General features: G+C 47.5%; 1 protein-coding gene across 1 annotated transcript in view; it reads right to left on the bottom strand.

The window, feature by feature from the left end:
• The window catches only part of LOC141096125 (synaptonemal complex protein 2-like), a 244,255-nt gene that overhangs the window by 212,337 nt on the left and 11,588 nt on the right, over positions 1-20,330 (bottom strand). Inside the window, exons 2-3 of the mRNA XM_073582529.1 lie at positions 10,884-10,939; positions 10,460-10,633 (exon numbers count right to left, since the gene is read on the bottom strand). Coding sequence (XP_073438630.1) covers positions 10,460-10,633; positions 10,884-10,939 — 230 coding nt within the window. The remainder of the gene's footprint in view (positions 1-10,459; positions 10,634-10,883; positions 10,940-20,330) is intronic.

The following is a 20,330-nucleotide window of genomic DNA, read 5'->3' on the forward strand; positions in this document are numbered from 1 at the left end:
GGATGAACGTCCAATAACCAGCAGCCAGAGGATAAAATGGGTCCATACGCTTACCTTTCTCTGACATGCTGTGTGATTAGAAGGTCCATAAATAATCCACCACACTGAGGATACACTAGTCCAGAACACGAATGCAGTTAAGGTGACAGGATAAAATGTCCAGGGGGATGAGAGTCCAATAACCAGCAGCCAGAGGATAACATGGGTCCATACGCTTCCCTTTCTCTCTGACATGCTGTGTGATGTAATGAGATGTGGTCTCTCTGTCTCAGGATCTTTTATACCCCAGAAAGGTAAGCTATTTTTAGAATTACCCAGTGTTCCTTCAGTACACCCTCACATTCTGTTCCCTCTTTAGAAGTCAACTAACTAGTTTAATAATACAATGCACAATTAGCATATCAGTACACATCAATAGACAAAGATAAACACACACTATGTACAGTCAGGCTGCAAACAGTAAGTGAGTTAATTCAATTATCAGACTTTTGGAAGGTAATTGAGACTCCAGACAATATGAGGAATACACAACATGATACAAAGCAACATGAAAACATTATGAAAATCAGTGAAATAGAAATATACACAAAATGATATCCACATAGCCTATCACACCATCACAGCCTCCAAATAGAAAGCCCATCTTTCGCAAAGGGACGGTCCTGGCTAGATAGACGCACATCACCCTGAAGAGGGCTAAACTGTTCAGTGAACGCTCCAGAGCATGAGTCGGCGCCGGGCAAAAGGAAGGGAGGACAATATATTTGTTTAGATGAAAAGCGGACACCAACTTGGGAAGGAAAGAAAGTATAGCCCACAAAACCTCCTTGTCCTGGTGGAGAAGCAGTAAGGGGGGACAACATGAAAGAGTTGCCAATTCGTAGACGCGCCCAAGATACTTCTTGAAGCGGTACGAAGGGAGAACTCCTGAGGGTCTCCAGAACTAACCTGAGGGATAAACATGAGCTACTCACGGGAGAAAGGTTCTGACCTGAGAATGGGAGAATAAGCTTTTCTGGAAAAGAATGGAAAACGCTGATACCTGGCCCTTTAGCGAATTGAGAGCAAGGCCTGTGTCAAGGCCCACCTGAAGAATAGCCAGAATAGAAGGGATAGAAAAGGACATATACGCGAAATGCGTAGACTCGCACCAACGGAAATAGGCTTTCCAAGTCCAATAATAGACCCAACTTCCTAGCCCAGATCATGGTCTGAATAACCCTACCTGAAAACCCGGACGCACTTAGAACCGTGGTTTCAACACCCGAGCCACTGAGAATTGGAAAATCGGCCCCTGGGAAAGAAGATCTGGTGTGTCTGGGAGTCTCCAGGGGGCGTCTGCGAGAAGACTGACGACCTCTGCGAACCAAGACCTCCTGGGCAAATCCGGAGCAATCAGGAGAGGATAGCGGGAACTGGAAACTAACTGTGGGACCTTCCTGTTCAACCGGAACGCCATGAGGTCTACATCTGGTGTGCCCCATTGAAGGCAATTCTGATGAAAGACTTCCTGATATATAGACCACTCTCCCGCCACGAGACCCTCGCTGCTGAGAAAGTAGGCGTCTCAGTTGTCCATGCTAGGAATATGCACCCCAGATATCACGTCAACCTTCATCTCTGCCCAGAGGATCTTGGACATCGCCAAGGGACACAGAGTTCCTCCCTGGTGGTTGACATATGCCACGGCATTGTCTGTCTGAACTCGAACTGGCAAGACCCGGAGAAGTCTCTCCCAGTGGCGATGGGACAGAAGAATGGCCCTTATCTCGAGGATGTTAATCAGCAGGGAGGATTCCTCTGGTGACCAATGTTACTGGACAGTCAGATTGCGAAAAACTGCACCCCAGCCAAGATGACTGGTGTCCATCATCACCACCTGCCAGTGAACGGGGAGAAAGGAGCGACCCTGAAAGATGAGCAGGGATGACAGCCACCAACCTAGAGACTTCCTGACTCGGGAAGAGATTCGAACCGGGCGATCCAGAGAGAACAGATTTGTTCCACTGAGATAGGATGGCCTGCTGAAGCGGTCTGGAGTGGAATTGTGCAAACGGGATCGCCTCCGGCGCTACCACTGTCCTTCCCAGGACCGCCATGGCTGAGCGGAAGGATGGAGGTCAAGAAACCTGCAGAGAGTGAACCCCCTGCTGGAGGGTTGCCCTCTTTCCTTTGGGAAGAAAAACCCTTGCCTGACAGGTGTTGAACAGCATGTCTAAGAATACCAGGCATGAGTTGGGACAAGGCAAGACTTTGCCCTATTGACTAGCAAGCCCAGTCGAGACAGAGTCTCGAGAATGAAGGACAGTCTTTCTTGGGAGTGGTAAAAGGACAGAGCCTTGATGAGAATGTCATCGAGGTATGCGATTAGCAATAGGCCTCTGATTCGAAGAATGGCCTTTAGCGCTGCCATGATCTTCATGAAGACCCTGGGAGTGGTTATGAGCCCGAACAACAGGGTGACAAACTGATAATGGTCCTGCTGCACCACAAAACGCAGGAATCTCTGAGGCACTGAGAAAATAGGGACATGGAGATAGGCGTCTTGGATGTCTATAGAGCACAGGAACTCCTGCGACTTCATGGAAGCAATTACTGAACAAAGGCACTCCATCTTGAAATGTCGTAGACGACCTCTTTGTTCAGTAATTTTAGATCCAGGATGGGTTGGTCCGAGCTGTCCTTCTTTGGCACAACAAAGAAGTTCGAATCCCTGTGAAACGTTCCTGTGCAGGAACAAGAACGATGACCCCTGAGCTGAGAAGGGAGGCGATGGAAGTGAAGAACCCCGAAACCAGAGAAGTGTCCCTTGGAGGACGGGATTCGAAGAATCGATCTCGGGGCCGCAAAACAAAATCTATTTTGTATCCTGAAGATACTGTACAACCTCTCTGACCCATGTGTCCTCCAAAGAGGCGAGCCAGACATCCTTGGAGAACAGGAGATGACCGCTCAGCTTGGGAGAGACCCTGGGGTGTCAGAGAGGCATCATGCGAAGGAAAATCTGCCATGTCTGCTCCTGGCGGATCTATTCTCAGACTTTGCTGCTGGCATGAACTCCTGTGACTTCAGCACCGTCATTTTTCCACGGTGCTGAGGTCACAGGAGTTCATGCCAGGAGCGAACACAGACACAGTGACGTCATAGCTAGTCACTGAGCCTGTGCGGCTGCTTCCCATTCATTCCCCAGTAGTTTACAGCCCGAGCAGTAATATTAGCACCACTCCGCTTGTAAGCTGATTATCCCCAGATATGGATTGTGCTGTGGGAATGACTGTACGATGGACAGGTATGGTATATTGTTGGTTAATTTTTTTAGTTTTTTTTTCTTTACAGGAGATCAAGGGATTTGAGATGGGATTATCAGTGTAATAAAGATGGAAAAAAATGTGAGGTGTATTGTTTCATTAAAAGACTTTATTCTTACTGTGTGTGTTTATTTAACCCTTTTCTAACTATAGGATTAGTAATGGATAGGTGTCTTATTGACACCTCTCCATTACTAAGCCGGGCTTTATGTCACATTACAATAGACAGGTGACATTAACCCCTTATTACCCCACTTTCCACTGCTACATGGCAAGTGGGAAGAACCCAACAATGCTCCAGAATAGGTGCATCTAATAGATGCGCCTTTTCTGGGCAGCTGCAGGCTGCTGTTTTTAGGCTGGGGGGGTCCATATTCATGGCTCCTTACCAGCCTGAGAATAGCAGCCCGCACCTGTTAGATTTGCTGGGTTGGTTCAAAATATAAGGGGGACCCCATGTCGGTTTTTCTTCATTCCCTCTTCCCTGCTTACACTGTTGCCAACAGAGCAGGGAGAATGACAGCTGCGTGCAGCACCACATGCAGGGGAACAGCGCTTACTGTAGCACTACTTCCCCTGCGGCTGTCCGTTTGGTACTGATGCGGCACACGTGTGCCACACGTAGTACACACAGACGGATATCTCTGGTATCGGAAATATCTGGACGTGTGAAACCGGCCTTAGATGCAGCAAAAAAAAAAAACATGCAGTGTGAAAAACTCACGAAAAGCTCAATGAGGGAACATAGCCTACGTTGTCAATATCTCTTTAACCCCTTAAGCCCCAAGGGTGGTTTGCACGTTAATGACCGGGCCATTTTTTACAATTCTGACCACTGTCCCTTTATGAGGTCATAACTCTGGAACGCTTCAACGGATCTAGGCCATTCTGAGAATGTTTTCTCGTGACATTTTGTACTTCATGTTAGTGGTAAAATTTCATTCATATAACTTGCGTTTAATTGTGAAAAAAACAGAAATATGGAAAATTTTTTGAAAATATTGCAATTTTCAAACTTTGAATTTTTATGCCCTTAAAATAGAGAAATATGTGACACAAAGTAATTACTAAATAACATTTCCCACATGTCTACTTTACATCAGCACAATTTTGGAAACAAATTGTTTTTTTATTAGGGAGTTATAAGGGTTAAAAGTTGACCAGGGATTTCTCATTTTTACAACAAAATTTACAAAACCATTTTTTTAGGGACCACCTCACATTCAAAGTCAGTTTGAGGTGTCTATAAGGCGGAAAATACCCAAAAGTGACACCATTCTAAAAACTGCACCCCTCAAGCTACTCAAAACTACATTCAAGAAGATTATTAACCCTTCAGGTGTTTCACAGGAGCAGAAGCAACGTGGAAGGAAAAAATGAACATTTAACTTTTTAGTAACAAAAATGATCTTTTAGCAACATTTTTTTTATTTTCCCAAGGGTAACAGGAGAAATTGGCCCCTAAAAGTTGTTGTCCCATTTGTCCTGAGTACGCTGATACCACATATGTAGGGAGGAACCACTGTTTTAGCGCATGGCAGGGCTCAGAAGGGAAGGAGCGCCGTTTGACTTTTTCAACCTAAAATTGGCTGAAATTGAGATCGGACGCCATGTTCAGTTTGCAGAGCCTATGATGTGCCTAAACAGTGGAAACCCCCCCACAAGTGACCCCATTTTGGAAACTAGACCCCCTAAGGAACTCATCTAGATGTGTGGTGAGCACTTTGAACCCCCAAGGGCTTCACAGAAGTTTATAACGCCAGGGCGTAAAAAAAAAAAAATCATATTTTTTCCACAAACATGATCGTTTAGTCCCCAATTTGTTATTTTCCCAAGGGTATCGGGAGAAACTGGACCCCAAAAGTTGTTGTCCAATTGGTCCTGAGTGCGCTGATACCCCATATGTGGGGGAGAAACACTGTTTGGGCACACAGCAGAGCTCGGAAGGGAAAGAGCGCCGTTTGATATTTTCAGCCTAAAATTGGCTGAAATTGAAATCGGACGCCATGTTCCGTTTGGAGAGCCCATGATATGCCTAAACAGTGCAAACCCCCCCACAAGTGACCCTATTTTGGAAACTAGACCCCCTAAGGAACTCATCTAGATGTGTGGTGAGCACTTTGAACCCCCAAGAGCTTCACAGAAGTTTATAACGCCCGGGCGTAAAAATAAAAAATCATATTTTTTCCACAAACATGATCGTTTAGTCCCCAATTTATCTTCCCAAGGGTATCAGGAGAAATTGGACCCCAAAAGTTGTTGTCCAATTTGTCCTGAGTGTGATGATACCCCATATGTTGGGGAGAAACACTGTTTGGGAACACGGCAGAGCTCGGAAGGGAAAGAGTGCCATTTGACATTTTCAACCTAAAATGGGCTGAAATTGAAATCGGACGCCATGTTCCGTTTGGAGAGCCCATGATATGCCTAAACAGTGGAAACCCCCACAAGTGACCCCATTTTGGAAGCTAGACCCCCTAAGGAACTTATCTAGATGTGTGGTGAGCACTTTGAACCTCCAAGTGTTTCGCTAAAGCTTATAATGCCCGGGCGTGGAAAAAAAATATTAATTTTTTTTCCACAAACATGATCTCTTAATCCCCAATTTGCTATTTTCCCAAGAGTATCAGGAGAAATTGGACCCCAAAAGTTGTTGTCCAATTTGTCCTGAGTGCGGTAATACCCCATATGTGGGGAAGAAACACTGTTTGGGCACACGGCAGGGCTCGAAAGGGAAGTAATGACGTTTTGGAATGCAGACTTTGATGGAATGGTCTGCGGGCGTCATGTTCCGTTTGCAGAGCCCCTGATGTACCTAAACAGTGGAAACCCCCCACAAGTGACCCCATTTTGGAAACTAGACCCCCTAAGGAACTTATCTAGATGTGTGGTGAGCACTTTGAACCCCCAAGTGTTTCGCTAAAGCTTATAATGCCCGGGCATGAAAATATAAAATCCTATTTTGTTTCCACATAAATTATTTTTAGTACCCAATTTTTAATTTTCCCAAGAGTAACAGGAGAAATTGGACCCCCAAAGACGTTGTCCAATTTGACCTGAGTACGCTGGTACCCCACATGTGGGAAAAAACTGTTTAGGCACATGTCGGGGCTCGAAAGGGAAGTAGTGACGTTTTGGAATGCAGACTTTGATGGGTCTGCTGGCGTCATGTTCCGTTTGCAAAGCCCCTGATGTGCCTAAACAGGAAAAAAACCCACATGAGACATCATTTTGTATACTAGACCCCCTAAGAACAAATCTAGATGTGCCCCCAACTACATTAATGTAAATTAGTAGTGCATGGAGGTGTGGTACAATTTGAAGCAATCCTTCATACACAGGCCAGGTTTTTCGGGGCAGGTGTCGCACTGGTGTCCTTGCCTATTCCCTTTTTGTAACACACTCGGCACCTTTTTTGCGACTTACCTTTTCTACTAGTTGGTGGGACCACCCCCGGAAAAATGCTGACCTGGTACGATACGAGCACCTTCAGTTCCGGAAGTACTGGGACCCGCTCCTTCCTGAGCGCCAAACATCAGGGCCTTAACCACTACCTCCTGGAAAAGAAGGTACGACGTATCGGTGGGGTGTGCACATTGTGACAGCAGGAATGCGTTGAGCATTGCCATTTGTACGATGTGCACGGCCAGCTTTTTGTACCACGCCCTTGCCTTTCTGAGAGCACTGTACGGTTGGAGGTATTGATCGGAGAGATCAACACCCCCCATGTTTTTGTTGTACCCCACTACACAGGTCGGTTTTCTGACCTGTGTGGAGGTACCCCGTACAGTGCAGAGGGTGCTGCCATCACCGTGTATGGTGGTCAAGAGATGGACATCCCTCTTGTCCTTGTACTTGACCACCAGCAGGTGGTCGCTACATTGGGCTCTGCTCTCACCTTTTCTGAGCATCTGCCCAAGTAGCATCTTCGGAAGGCCTCTCTGTTTTTTGCGGACAGTACCGCAGGCTGTGGTACCTCGCGCAGAGAGGGATTTGTAGAGCGGGATGCTGGTATAAAAGTTATCAGTGTAGAGGTGATAACCTTTATCCAGCAGTGGGTGAATCAAATCCCACACAATTTTCCCACTCACTCCCAGGACAGGGGGTTCAATCCTGGTGTCCTTCCTTCGTAGACTCTAATCCTGTGAGTGTACCCTGAGGTACTCTCACAAAGTTTGTAGAGTTTGATTCCGTACCTGGCCTCTTACTGGGCAGGTATTGACGGAATCCGAGCCTTCCCTTGAAATGGACCAAGGAGTCATCCACGCTGATGTTCCTTTGGGGCATGTACACTTCCGCAAACTTTTTCTTGAAGTGCTCGATGACCAGCCGAACTTTGAACAGACGATCAAACTTGGGGTCATCTCGTGTGGGACACAGTGCATTATCGGTATAATGCAGACTTGTGGATGGCCTCAAAACACGTCCGGACCATGACCATTCGGAACAATGGAACAATGTTTAAAATATCAACACTCCAATATTGCCAAATTTCCGGCTTCTTCAGTATCCCCATGTGGAGGACCAGGCCCCAAAACTGCATCATTTCAACTGCGTACACAGGAGACCAGTTGGAATATGTTGAAATCGGGTTTTCCGCCAAAAATTGACGAGCGTACAAATTAGTTTGCTCCACCATGAGGTTAACAAAATCCTCAGAGAAAAAGACTTTGAAAAAGTCTATTTCTGTGAGGCCGGTGGTGTCAAACTTGATTCCTGATTCTGCCACAAAATCAGAAATCAGTGGCTCATAATTTTCGGGGGGCGAAGTCCATACAGGGTCTACTGAATCAGCTTCGGGCATGGTGGGCGCTGCCTCATCTTCTGTCCTGGAGCGTCTGCGTGGCGGTTCCGCAGGACCCGAGGAGGAGGAAGATGAGGAGGAGGAGGGGGAAGTCCGAAAAATAAAGAAAAGTCGGATCGTCATCCTCGCTATCAGTGTCGGAGGCAAGGTAAGAATATGCCTCCTCCATTGAATAGCGCTGTTGGGACGAACGCGATGGGCGGGACATATTTTGTGAAAGTGGTGCTTGGGTGTACTTTATTTACAACTATGTGTATGTGTGGGGGCCTAGTGATTGGTGCACACTATCCTGTAAAGAAAAAGCTAAAAGAAAAAAGGAAATGGGGAGAAAAATACCTGTGAAAAGAAAAGTCTAAAACAGCAGGCGTTAGCTCTGATAAGTTAACGGTGTCACTTATCAAAGTTCAGTGGCAGCTGCTGGGTGTGCGTACAGGTGTGGTGCAAGGGGGGGGTGAAAAAAAGGAAATCAGCAGGCACAAGCTCTGATAAGTGAACTATATCACTTATCACAGTGTGGCGGCTGTGGGATGCGAATAAGGAGTTGGCGCTAAAGGGGCTGCTAAATGTACGCACAGAGGCGGAGCAAAGTAGGATGGAGGGGGTAAAAAGTGGGGGAAGGGGGGATGAAGAGAGATCGGACAGGGATCAGCATTTACACTTGTAGTTAGGTGGCGCAAAGGGGGGGTGAAAAAAAAGGAAATCAGCAGGCACAAGCTATGATAAGTGAACTATGTCACTTATCACAGTTTGGCGGCTGTGGGATGCGAATACGGAGTGGCGCAAAGGGGGCTGCTAAATGTGTGCACAGAGGCGGCGCAAAGGGGGATTGAGGGGGTAAAAAGAGGGGGAAGGGTGGGGATGAAGAGAGATCGGACAGGGATTAGCACTTACGCTTGTAGTCAGGTGGCGCAATGAGGGGGTGAAAAAAAAAAGGAAATCAGCAAGCACAAGCTATGATAAGTGAACTATGTCAAGTTATCAAAGTTTGGCGGCTGTAGGATGCGAATATGGAGCTGGCGCAAAGGGGGCTTAGAGGAAAAAAAAGCAAGCACGAGTGTTGATTGGTGAACTGCGTCACCAATCAACGCTCGGCGGCTGCTAAATGTGTGCACGGAGGTGGCGCAAAGGGGGGGTGGAGGGGGGTAAAAAGAGGGGGTAGGGGGATTGGGGGGGATGAAGCTAGATTGGGGGGGATGAAGCTAGATTGGGCAGGGATCAGGCAATACTTACAGTTGTAGGGTTTTCTTTCTTTAGCAGGTATTGTGATGCTACAAGCTGCTGTGGCACCACAATACCCAGCACACCAGGAGATCCAGACGTATGACCGCTCTCTAGGGAATCCTCAGCTAGTGTGAGGACCCCCCTGCAGAGCTGTCAAACAGGTCAGGGGCAGGTCACAGAGCGGTCACATCGCTGCTGTGACCTGCCATTGGTGGGATCGAATGAGAATATTGATCCACCAATCCCTGCACTGCCTGGTGACCATGGCAACCGCCTAGGATTGGAGCTCACAGCTCCGATTTCAAAGGCAGGTCATGCCCAGGTCATCAGGAGGGCACAGAGCAGTCACAGAGAGACAGCTGCTGTGCCCTGTGGTTGGCGCGATCGCCGATCTAATCGATCGCGCCAACCAGCTCCTGCAGGCCCTACTGGGCCTGTATCAGGTCCCTGCCTAGGATCGGTGCTAATACAGCACCGATCCGGACCGATACTGGCAGGGCAGAGCGGCTCTATAGCGCCACTGTGCCCTGCAATTGGCGCGATCAATGCGATCGCGCCAATCCAGGGGGGTTTTGCCGGTGCCTGGCATTGCCAGGCACCGGATCCAGGATCGAGTACATCGGTACTTGATCCCAGCCTAGCACATCATTGTTTCAGCCGCGCCGATTGGCTGAAACAATGAGAAGCGCTGTGATTGGCTGTTTCCATTTCAACAGCCAATCACAGCGATCGAGAGGAAGGGAGGGCGGCGACAGACCCCTGGATGCCGAGGCCATCTACCATAAGGTAGGATGGTGTCGGAAATTTAATGCGATCATCGCGACTGAAGTCGCGATGTCGCATTAAATGCCATGACGTACTATCCCGTCCCTGGGAATTAAGTCCCAGGGCACATGGACGGGATAGTACGTCTCATGGCAGAAAGGGGTTAATTATAATCCATTTAACTTTGATTTTTACTATATGCATATGCAATTCCAATGTAGACTTAAAAGAAAACCTTAATTAACCTTCATAATATTAAGGGATTCCTGGGTCAAATGATTGACTCAGCTCTGCCGTGTTCACACACTCTATATAAGGCAATAAATATAGACACTAGTAGATCCTGGTTTTGACTACTTACCTGGCGTTTAAGGGGTTGTTTTGTGCCTGGAGGCTTGAAGTCCTCCTCAGACTCAGAATTGGAGTTCTCTGTAGATTTTTTCCTCTTACCAGCTGTTCGCTGTGGGCGTTTGCATTTACTCTGTTTAGATGTCTTTTCCGTGGCCTTTTTGCTCACATGTATATCACATAATTCCTACAAGTAAGCAAAAGAGATGTTTTATGACATCAGTAATTCAGCAAATCACTTCTGAATACGCAGAAGATTTTTCTTCCGAATTAACACGTACAACCTATAACGCATTAAAGTAACAACAAAGTGGACAAAACTTAGTCAAATCCCACTGCATAAAATTATACAGCATATCATTAAAAATTATTTGCTAAAATAGTCAAGAGAGCTGCCAGGACTTCTTTACGTCACCATAAAGCCCTTTTTATTTTACCTTGTGCTGTGCTGCTTTTTGCTTCCGGACCGGTTTAGAAATATCTGCGGCTTTGTCTGTATCACATAAACAATGAGATGATGATCAGCTTTGATATTCAAAGAAAAGAAGAAATCTGAATCCTTAAAATGCTGAACATTTCTACCCAAAAAAGTATACACTAAATTCATGCTCTTTGTTAACTACTTAAAAGGAACGTCATCGGAAAAAGATCAAAATCAGCTTATGTTAAATTTATACACTGTCATTGTATTGTTTTTTTTTTTTAATTATTATTAAATTGTTCATATCAATATCTATTTTAAAATCACACTGTCCATTAAGTGTAATACTAGACTATCAATTTTGATTATGACTTTTCAGGGATCATTATCATTACAGACGGGTGTTACAATCACAGATAATTTTATGCTTAGGCTAGTTTCACAAGACCGTTTTTTAGCGCTGCGCTTCGTGCGCGTCCATGCGCATGCCGTCCTGCGCCCCCATCTGTAACATGGTTTAGTGTATGCACGCGTTCATATGCATTTTCGTGCGCATGCGTTTTTTGTAGTGTGTGCCTAGGCGCGCCGGACGCAACCTGTTGCAATTTTGGTCAGTCCGACCTGTCTCAAAAAAAAGGAATGCGCCAAAAAAAAATATCACAATACAGTCTATGGGAACGCAGGCGTGCGCATGTCTGCGTTTAAAATTGCATGCGTTTTAAGAGTTAACATGGTTAGAAACTGGTTAAAACGCATGCGCCTAAAAAAGCAAACACACAAAAAACGCATGAAGCTTTTTTTGTATGCGATTCTATTGCGCACAAAGCGCAGCGCTAAAAAACGCTAGAGTGAAACTAGCCTTAGAGTGTGGAAAAGAGGGATTTTTGGTACTCATCGTAAAATCTCTTAATTGGAGCCTTCAATGGGGGACACAGGTAAACATGGGTGTATGCTGCTGTCGCTAGGAGGCTGACAGTGAGCAAAAAAGGAAAGTAGCTCCTCCTCGGCAGTATACACCCACTGACAGGCACAAAGCACTTCAGTTAGTGTTAAAGCAGTAGGAGAAGCAACCAAAAATTCAACATATGTACCAACCCAACAACAAACAGTTAGGGAGGATTCTGTGTCCTCCAATGAAGACTCCAAGAAAGAGTACCAAAAATCCCTCTTTATCACTTCATTGGGGGACACATGTACCCTTGGGATGTCCCAAAGCAGTCCCAAGGGCGGGAACAAAAAAAAGGATGTAAAGAAAACGGACTTGGGGTGGCTGGTGCGTAAATGCCGCCTGCACCACCTTCCGACCCAGGCCTGCATCAGAAGAGGCGTGGGTATGAACCCTGTAAAACCTCGCAAACGTGTGCAAAGACGACCAAGTCGCGGCCTTGCAAATCTGTAAGGCCAACAACTGGTGACAAACAGCCCAGGAGGCCCCCACGGCCCGGGTGAAGTGAGCCCTCGCTCCCAGAGGAGGATGTTTGTCCTCCAAAATTGTTGAACGAATCCAACGGGCAATAGTGGACTTAGAAGCTAGAAGCTCCTTACGACAACCTTCAGCGATGACAAATAGGGAAGGAATCGGATTGATGAAAGGAAGCAGTCCTTGAAAGGTTGACTTGAATAGCTTTGACCCAATCCAGATTGTGGAGGGACTTCTCCAGTGGATGGACCAGAGAGGGACATAGAGAAGGAAGGACAATGTCTTCATTGATGTGAAACGAAGAGACCACCTTAGGTAAGAAGGAAGGAATGGGTCTGAGGACCACCTTGCCCTGATGAAAAATCAGGAACAAAGAATGACAGGATACTCAGAAACCCTCCACATGGACTAAATGGCAACTAAGAAGTCAACTTTCCATGACCGAAGAGAAAACAAAATATCTTGAATGGGCTCAAAGGGAGCACGTTGGATTGTACCAGGGACGAGGTTAAGATCCCATGGGTCTATTGGAGAACCTTAAGGGGGTGCCAGGTGGGTGAAACCTTGAAGAAAGGTCTTTACCTGGAGCTGGAAAGCCAGATCTCTCTGGAAAAGAATTGACAGAACTGAAACCTGTCCCTTAAGAGTACAGAGGGATAGACCTGAGTCAAGACCCGCTTGAAGAAAACCAAGGATGGAAGGAAGGGAAAAGGACATAGGAAAAAATTGTTCTCCTCACACCACCGGAAGAAGGCCTTCCAATATCTGTGGTAGTTAAGCGAGGATGCTGGTTTTCTCGCCCTAATCATGGTCTGAATGACCTGGTGGGAAAAACCAACCTCCCTCAGGACTGCGGCCTCAACAGCCATGCCATTAAACTCAAGACACTGAGAACTCTTATGGATGAGGGGATCTTGTGAGAGAAGATCCGGACGGTCTGGAAGTCTCCAGGGAGAGTCCATTAGCATGTTCACCAGCTCCACGTACCAAGCCCGTCTTGGACAATCCAGAGCTATCAGGATTGGGGATCCCTTCAGCCTTTATCTTTTTTATGACTCTTGGAATCAAGGGGAGGGGCGGAAAAAGATAAGGCAGCTGGAAATGAGACCACGGGATTAACAGAGCATCGCAACCAATGGTTATTGGGTCCCAGGACCTGGCTACGAACTGAGGAACCTTGTGGTTCATATGAGATGACATCAGGTCGACGTCTGGGGTGCCCCATCGTTGACAAATCTGGATGAAGCGAGACTGACTGCTCAGAAAATCGGCAGCCCAATATTCCACCCTGAACTGCTGATATGGCAGGAACGTGACTTTCCGCCCTTCACAGAATCCGTGTCACCTCTGTCATTACCTGCTAGCTGCGAGTACCGTCTTGATGGTTAATGTAAGACACAGCCGTGGTGTTGTCCGATTGAATGCAGACCAGCTTGCCTGAGAAGAGGGACTGCCAGTGGAGAAAAGCGAGAAAGGTTGCCTTGATCTTCAAAAGATTGATGGGGAGAGCAGCTTCTTGGGCATTCCAGCGACCATGCGCCGTGTGATGAAGGAAGACTGCTCCCCAACCAAGGACACTGGCGTCACCTGCCACCAGAGAGGGAGGAAGGACTGCCGGCGCTGGACTGAGGCGGATAGAATCCACCAGGTGAGGGATTGCCTCACCTTGAGAGGCAGAAGCACGGGTCGGTCCAGGGAGACTGTTCTCTTGTCCCAAGCAGACAAGAGTTCCAGCTGAAGAAGATGGGTGTGGAACAGGACAAAAGGCACGGTGTCAATGGAGGCAATCCCCTTCCCCACAACTCTCATGCAAGACCGCAAGGGGAGAGGGGCTGGACGCTTTAGAGAGTGGTTTCTTTGGCAGAGAGATGAAAACTTCTCCTTTGGAAGGAAGACTCGGGCTTGGACCGTGTTGAACCTCATACCCAGAAACACCAGATGCTGAGCTGGGGTCAGGGAAGAATTCTCCCTGTTGATTATCAGGCCAAGACATATCAGAGTATCCAGAGTGATCTAAAGACTCTGGTCGCAGTCTCGGCGGGACGACCCCTTGATCAGAAGATCGTTCAAGTAGGGATTTATGAGAATTTCCTTGGAGCAAAGGATGGCCATGACCGCTGCCATGACCTTTGTGAACACTCTGGGGGCAGTGGCCAGGGAGAAAGGAAGGTGAGGTGCAGGTTTGAAGGTTTTTTTTTTCCTTTCCTCTGGGGCGGAAAAGCGGTCCTGCTGGGAGGAAGTCCCTGAAGAAGAGAAGGGTCGAAAGGAACGAAAAGGCATGGGCCCTTTCCTATTGTAAGGACGTTTAGGCCTGGACTGAAGAAGAGAGGTACTTTTTCCCCCGGTAGTGTCTGAAATTATCTGATCCAGTATGGACCCAAAAAGCCTAGAACGCTGAAAGGCCAGGTTAGGCTACTTTCACACATCCGGTGTGTGGGGTCCGGCGGCGTGCGGCGAAAAGCCGGGCCGCCGGATCCGGCCTGCAGCCGTGACACCGGATGTGTGTGCGGCGAGACGATACGGCACGGACATTATTAAAGGAGCCGCAGGATGAGGTGGACAGAGGCAGCCGATGAGACAGCTGCTGAAAGGGAGGTGAGGGGAGGGGAGGGGAGGTGAGGAGAGGGGAGAGGGGGATGGAGAGAGAGAGACATGGGGGGTTAACACTTAGTGTCCAGGCGAGAGAATCTCTCTCTCTTGCCGGGCACTTGTGGGGTTAACCCCACAGAGAGATCTCTCTCTCTCACCCAGACACTGTGAGTGTTAACCCTACAAGTGCCCGGCGAGAGAGATCTCTCACAAGTGTCCGGGTGACAGAGAGAGATCTCTCTCGCCGGGCACTTGTGGGGTTAACATTCACAGAGTCCGGGCATGCGCTGTGGAAAAAGCCGGTCCGGCGCTGACAAAAAACGTTGCAGGGAACGTTTTTTGCAGATGCCGGACGGCTAATTTATGCCGTGTCCGGCAACAACCGGACACGACGCATAACCATCCGACACGATGCGGCGACCATGAAAGCTTATGGGACAAAACCGGATCCGGTGCTGGATCCGGTTATTAAAAATTTCGCCGCATCGTGCCGGATGACAAAAACCGGATGTGTGAAAGAGGCCTTAGTGAGAGACATTTTTGAGGATGGATCTGCATTCCACGCCTTCAACCAGAGGATGCGGCATATAGCAATAATGTTATTGTTTGCCCTGGCGGAACAACCGGCCACATCCAAAGAGGCAGTCAGGAGATATTTGCCAACATGTGCAATCTGGTCTGCCAAATCTGCCATTTCGTCCGGAGGAGCTTCTGCTAGGATGCCCTGGGGAAGCATTTTTGCCCAGGCAGAGATGGACTTTGCCACCCAGGTGGAAGTGAAGCTGGGGCAGAGAGAGGTGCCATTCACTTCAAAGGCTGATTTAGCCAAAGACTCAATCTGCCTGTCCGTAGCAACTTTAAGAGACGCACCATCCGTTAGAGACGGAACTGTCTTGGAAGACAGGCAAGAAACCGTCGGGTGCACTTTAGGGGACTCTGCCTATTTACCAAGAAGGTCTGGGCAAAAGGGGTTAAAGGATGTCTAGCTGCCTCCTTCCTGGAAAAGCTCTTTTCGAGATGTTCCCAATGTTTAGCCATGGTCTCTTCAAATTCTCTAGGATTTGGAAGGGTCCAGGAAGGACGTTTTACCCGTTTGAAGGGAGCGGAGTGCTCCTGAGAGAAAACCTTGTCCTCCTTTGGGTTAAGAGTTTGGATAATAGCCGATATAAGACTATCTACTATATCCTGCAACTTTGAGGCCTGGTCCGAATCAGACTGGGAATCCACATCGGACCTAAAAGCCGCCTCCAAGGAGGGGGCATGGGGAGAGGAGGGCATCCTAGATGCTGCAGAGGGACCTGGGGAACTGGATGAGGAGCTATAAAAAGTCCACTTCCTAGGCTTTGCACCTGATCTGTCCCTGTGAAGGTCGTGGTCAGGTATGAATCACCGTGAGAGGTGTTCGGAGCACTGGTGGTGGCAGATAGATGTGAAAGACATTCCAAGACCTGGACCAGGGACTGTGATACAGGTCAGAAACTGACTGTGACATGGCAATATCCATTCACAATTAAAGAAAAGGATGGCACTCACATGCAAAATGCAAGATTTAGTGAAGCATTAAAATCTTGTAGAGGGGGGGCGTGGCATGGCGGGCGAGGAGTGAGGACGCACTTTGGAGAGCTCCCGCTCCCATACTGGTGACCGACCCAAACAGAGCCCGATATATATACCCTATACCCCGATGTCTACCAGAAGCAACAGGGGGAGCACATCCGCAGGTCCTTCAGCACCCGACAGCGCTCCTCAAGGCATCTCCCGTTACTTTACAGGAGCAGGAAGAAGGAAGGCCACGGGCGCCATGACAGACGCGGTGAGCAGAGCACAACAGGCCCCACTGCTAACGGGAAATAAGGTGCAGGAGGTGGGAGAACGGTCCGGGGAAACAGAGGACCGCGGGGGGGGCCCCTCGGAGAACTGGCGGTGCGACCGCAGGAGCCTCGCGGGTGATGAAGGGCTCTCCCCAGGATAAAACCACCGGGCCCCGGGAGCCCCGCAGACGGGCCAGCGCAACCACACGCCGGTGGGCCGGGTGAGGACCCGGGGGAGATATATGTGGAACCCCCCCACCACACTCACAGGGAGGCGGCAGTGTCTCCCCGGGTGCCGATATGGAAACCGCAGGTGATTCTACAGCAATGGGGGGAGCAGTCTCCGTGATGAGAGGACAGGCAAATTACACTGTATCACCTGCTCCTCAGGTTGGCCTGCCATCTAACACAGCTCCTCCACCTGTTCACCGACCAGATGCATCCCTAACATCACAGTGCGGGACGTCGACCTCTCTTGACGGGGAACTCCGTGGCACCCTTGGGAGCTGATTTCAATTTACTATATAATAAAATAAAAGATATCCCGACGAAGCAGGATATGGAGCAGTACATTGCCCGTTTGGAATCTTCCTATAAGGCTGAACTTTCCATACTAAAAGATGACATCCAACAATGTGGTGAGAAAGTGGAATCTCATGACCAGCTTCTGGCCTCTTTGAACGAAAGAATAGAGGCTCAGGAATCTGTCACAGCCGCTCAAGCTAGACAGTTACAGACCCTCGCAGAAATGCTGGATGATTCTGAGAACAGGGGACGCAGGAATAATATAAGAGTATGAGGATTGCCCGAATCTATACCCCCCCAAGAGTTGAATACCACCCTGAGAGGCATTTTTAACTCGGTACTAGATAGACCCCAGGATACCCCATTGGAACTGGATCGCGCCCATAGGTCCTTGGGCCCACGTCCCGGCGAGCAGGACCCACCGAGAGATGTGATATGCCGGGTACACAAGTACCAACTTAAAGATGCGGTCATGGGAGCAGCCAGGAGAGTAAAGCCCATAAACCACCTGGGATCTCGTATACAGCTCTTTCCAGAGTTGTCAAGATGGACCTTACAGAGACGCAGAGCTCTTCGCCCTCTCTTGGGCGAGTTGCAGCAGCATGACCTTCCCTACACCTGGGGATTTCCGTTTTGTCTTCGAGTTCAGTAGAGAGGCTGAGTGCATCGTTTGAATCACCCTAGTGGTGTTCCGGCATTCTCGGCCACCTTGGATATACCTGAGGTGGATATTCCTGATTGGCCATCCTTACCATCATTTTACAGAATGGAATATCCTCGCAGAGGCCAGAACCCTCAACAACAGCGTTGTCTCGGGAGACGGCCCAATGGATCGGGGTGCATACATCTAGCAGAAGGAGAGGCTGACTGATTAACATGTCTTGTCCTGAATTGGAGATTGTTCTGGGGTGTCCTGTTTTGAGGGATAATTTGGTGTCTAAAAGTTTATACTGGTTCAGAACTACAGACTGGGGTATCTATAAATACTGTCAGTGTTGATGATACTGAAACTAGTTATGAAATGGGATATGTTTCACTCGTTTATAGTTAAGATAGGACATACATGGTCTTTATCTGTTAAGCTTTAGATTTAAAGGGTATAAGACTGATAGATCATTACGAGGTTGGGAACCACGGGAGACGGTGTCTCCGACTCCTTTTTTGCTGTACACTTGACACCTGGAGGAGCTGTTTTGCCACTGAGGCACGCAGCTATTAACGTTTACCTCCATTAGGTTAAATTGTCTATTGGAGTGTGTCTATCCACACTCGTAATGTTAAAATTTCCTTTGCCTTTTGTCTTCTTTTAACGTTTATCTACTTTCTTTGTCTATACCTACCTCCCCCATTAGCTTTCCCTTTCGAAATTCACATCCTCGACCCCGGACTACAAACATAATGCCGGGTAAGACCGCTGCACAAAAGATAACACTGGGATCCTTGAACACTAGAGGTTTTAACACCCCGCAGAAGCGGTCACATATTTTATATGGCATGCATAAGAAAAGAGTAAATGTGATGATTTTACAAGAGACACTTTTTAAAACTGGACATGTTCCTAATAATCACGATCGTTATTACACAACCTGGTTCCATAGTGCCAACCCGAATTCTCGATCCCGAGGGGTGTCTATAGCGCTCCACAAATCCCTCCAGCATACCATATTGGACACACTGGTCGATACGGAAGGCAGATACGTGATCTTGAAAATTCAGATTTCTTCAACCACATGTACTATAGCGGGTTGGTACGCCCCCCAGCTGAGACCAAATACGAGCTACTAGATCTTTCTTGAAGACCGTGGCTGATTTTGCTGAAGGGGTGGTTATATTGGGGGGTGACTTTAATATGACTCTTAACCCGACATTGGACTCCACAGCAGTAAAGTCTTATCTCTTCATCAGCTGTCCTCTTTGAAAAGGGACCTTCAAGATTTACGGCTCACTGATGTCTGGAGACTCTAATCCCAATGAGAAAAATTATACGTTCTTTTCCACACCACATAACTCATATGGCAGGATAGATTTCTTTCTCCTTAGTCATTGCGCACTGGCCTGGGACCTGAAACCTTCCATTGGGAGTTTTCTGTGGTCAGATCATGCTCCAATTTTTTGGACATTAGTCCACCTGACTCAATGACGCGACAGTGGACATGGAGATTGAACGATAACCTTTTAAAAGATAATACTTGTGTGGCCAACATTAAGACTACTATAGCAGAATTCCTACAAGATCATGCACATGACACTACTGCTATGCCTATTAAATGGGAAGCCCTTAAATGCATCCTTAGAGGGGTACTCATTAAGCATTGATCTCGTTTGAAACAAATGAAAAGTAGAGAAATTATAGACTTGACGGAAAAAATATTAACGTTGGAGACGAAGCATAAGACGAATAAGGAGACGGAAACGTTGACTGACTTGATTAATTGCAGAGACAATCTGAAGTCCCTACTAAATGAGAAGTACCAACATCACAGAAATCGCTTTAAAAGTATATTACACAGTCAAGCTAATAAATGTAGACGTCTGTTAGCTAGATTTTTACACCCACGTAATCAGACCACATACATTTCCTCTCTCCATCGGAACGGGGGCCAATCGACATCAAGCCCGACAGAAATCCTGGACATAATGCGGCATTATTATCATAAATTATATAACATCAACGGAGATTGCCCCCCTCAATTACCCCTGGATCCTCAACCACACATAGAATGCTATATACGAGATACTGCCCTTCCTACATTGGCCACGGACTTGACAACTCCATTAGACTCGGACTTTCCGACTGAAGAGATTGACGAAGTCATCCAAAATACCCCGGCTGGTAAAAGCCCAGGACCGGATGGATTTTCCCCTCATTTTTATAAGATGTTTCGAGAACAACTTAGCCCCATTATGACACTGGTGTTTAACTCCATCGCAGTTGAATCTCCGTTTGTTCCACAATATCTAGAGGCTTTTATTACAGTAATACAGAAGCCAAGGAAGGACCGTAAAATAGTAACAAATTACCGCCCAATATCTCTCATTAATGTTGACGTAAAACTATACGCAAAAATCTTAGCGAACCGACTAGCTCCTCTTTTATCTTTGGTAATACATTTGCATC

Source organism: Dendrobates tinctorius, unplaced genomic scaffold, assembly GCF_039654945.1.
Source record: "Dendrobates tinctorius isolate UK_male_01 unplaced genomic scaffold, ASM3965494v1 ptg000071l, whole genome shotgun sequence".
NCBI classification, from domain to species: domain Eukaryota; kingdom Metazoa; phylum Chordata; class Amphibia; order Anura; family Dendrobatidae; genus Dendrobates; species Dendrobates tinctorius.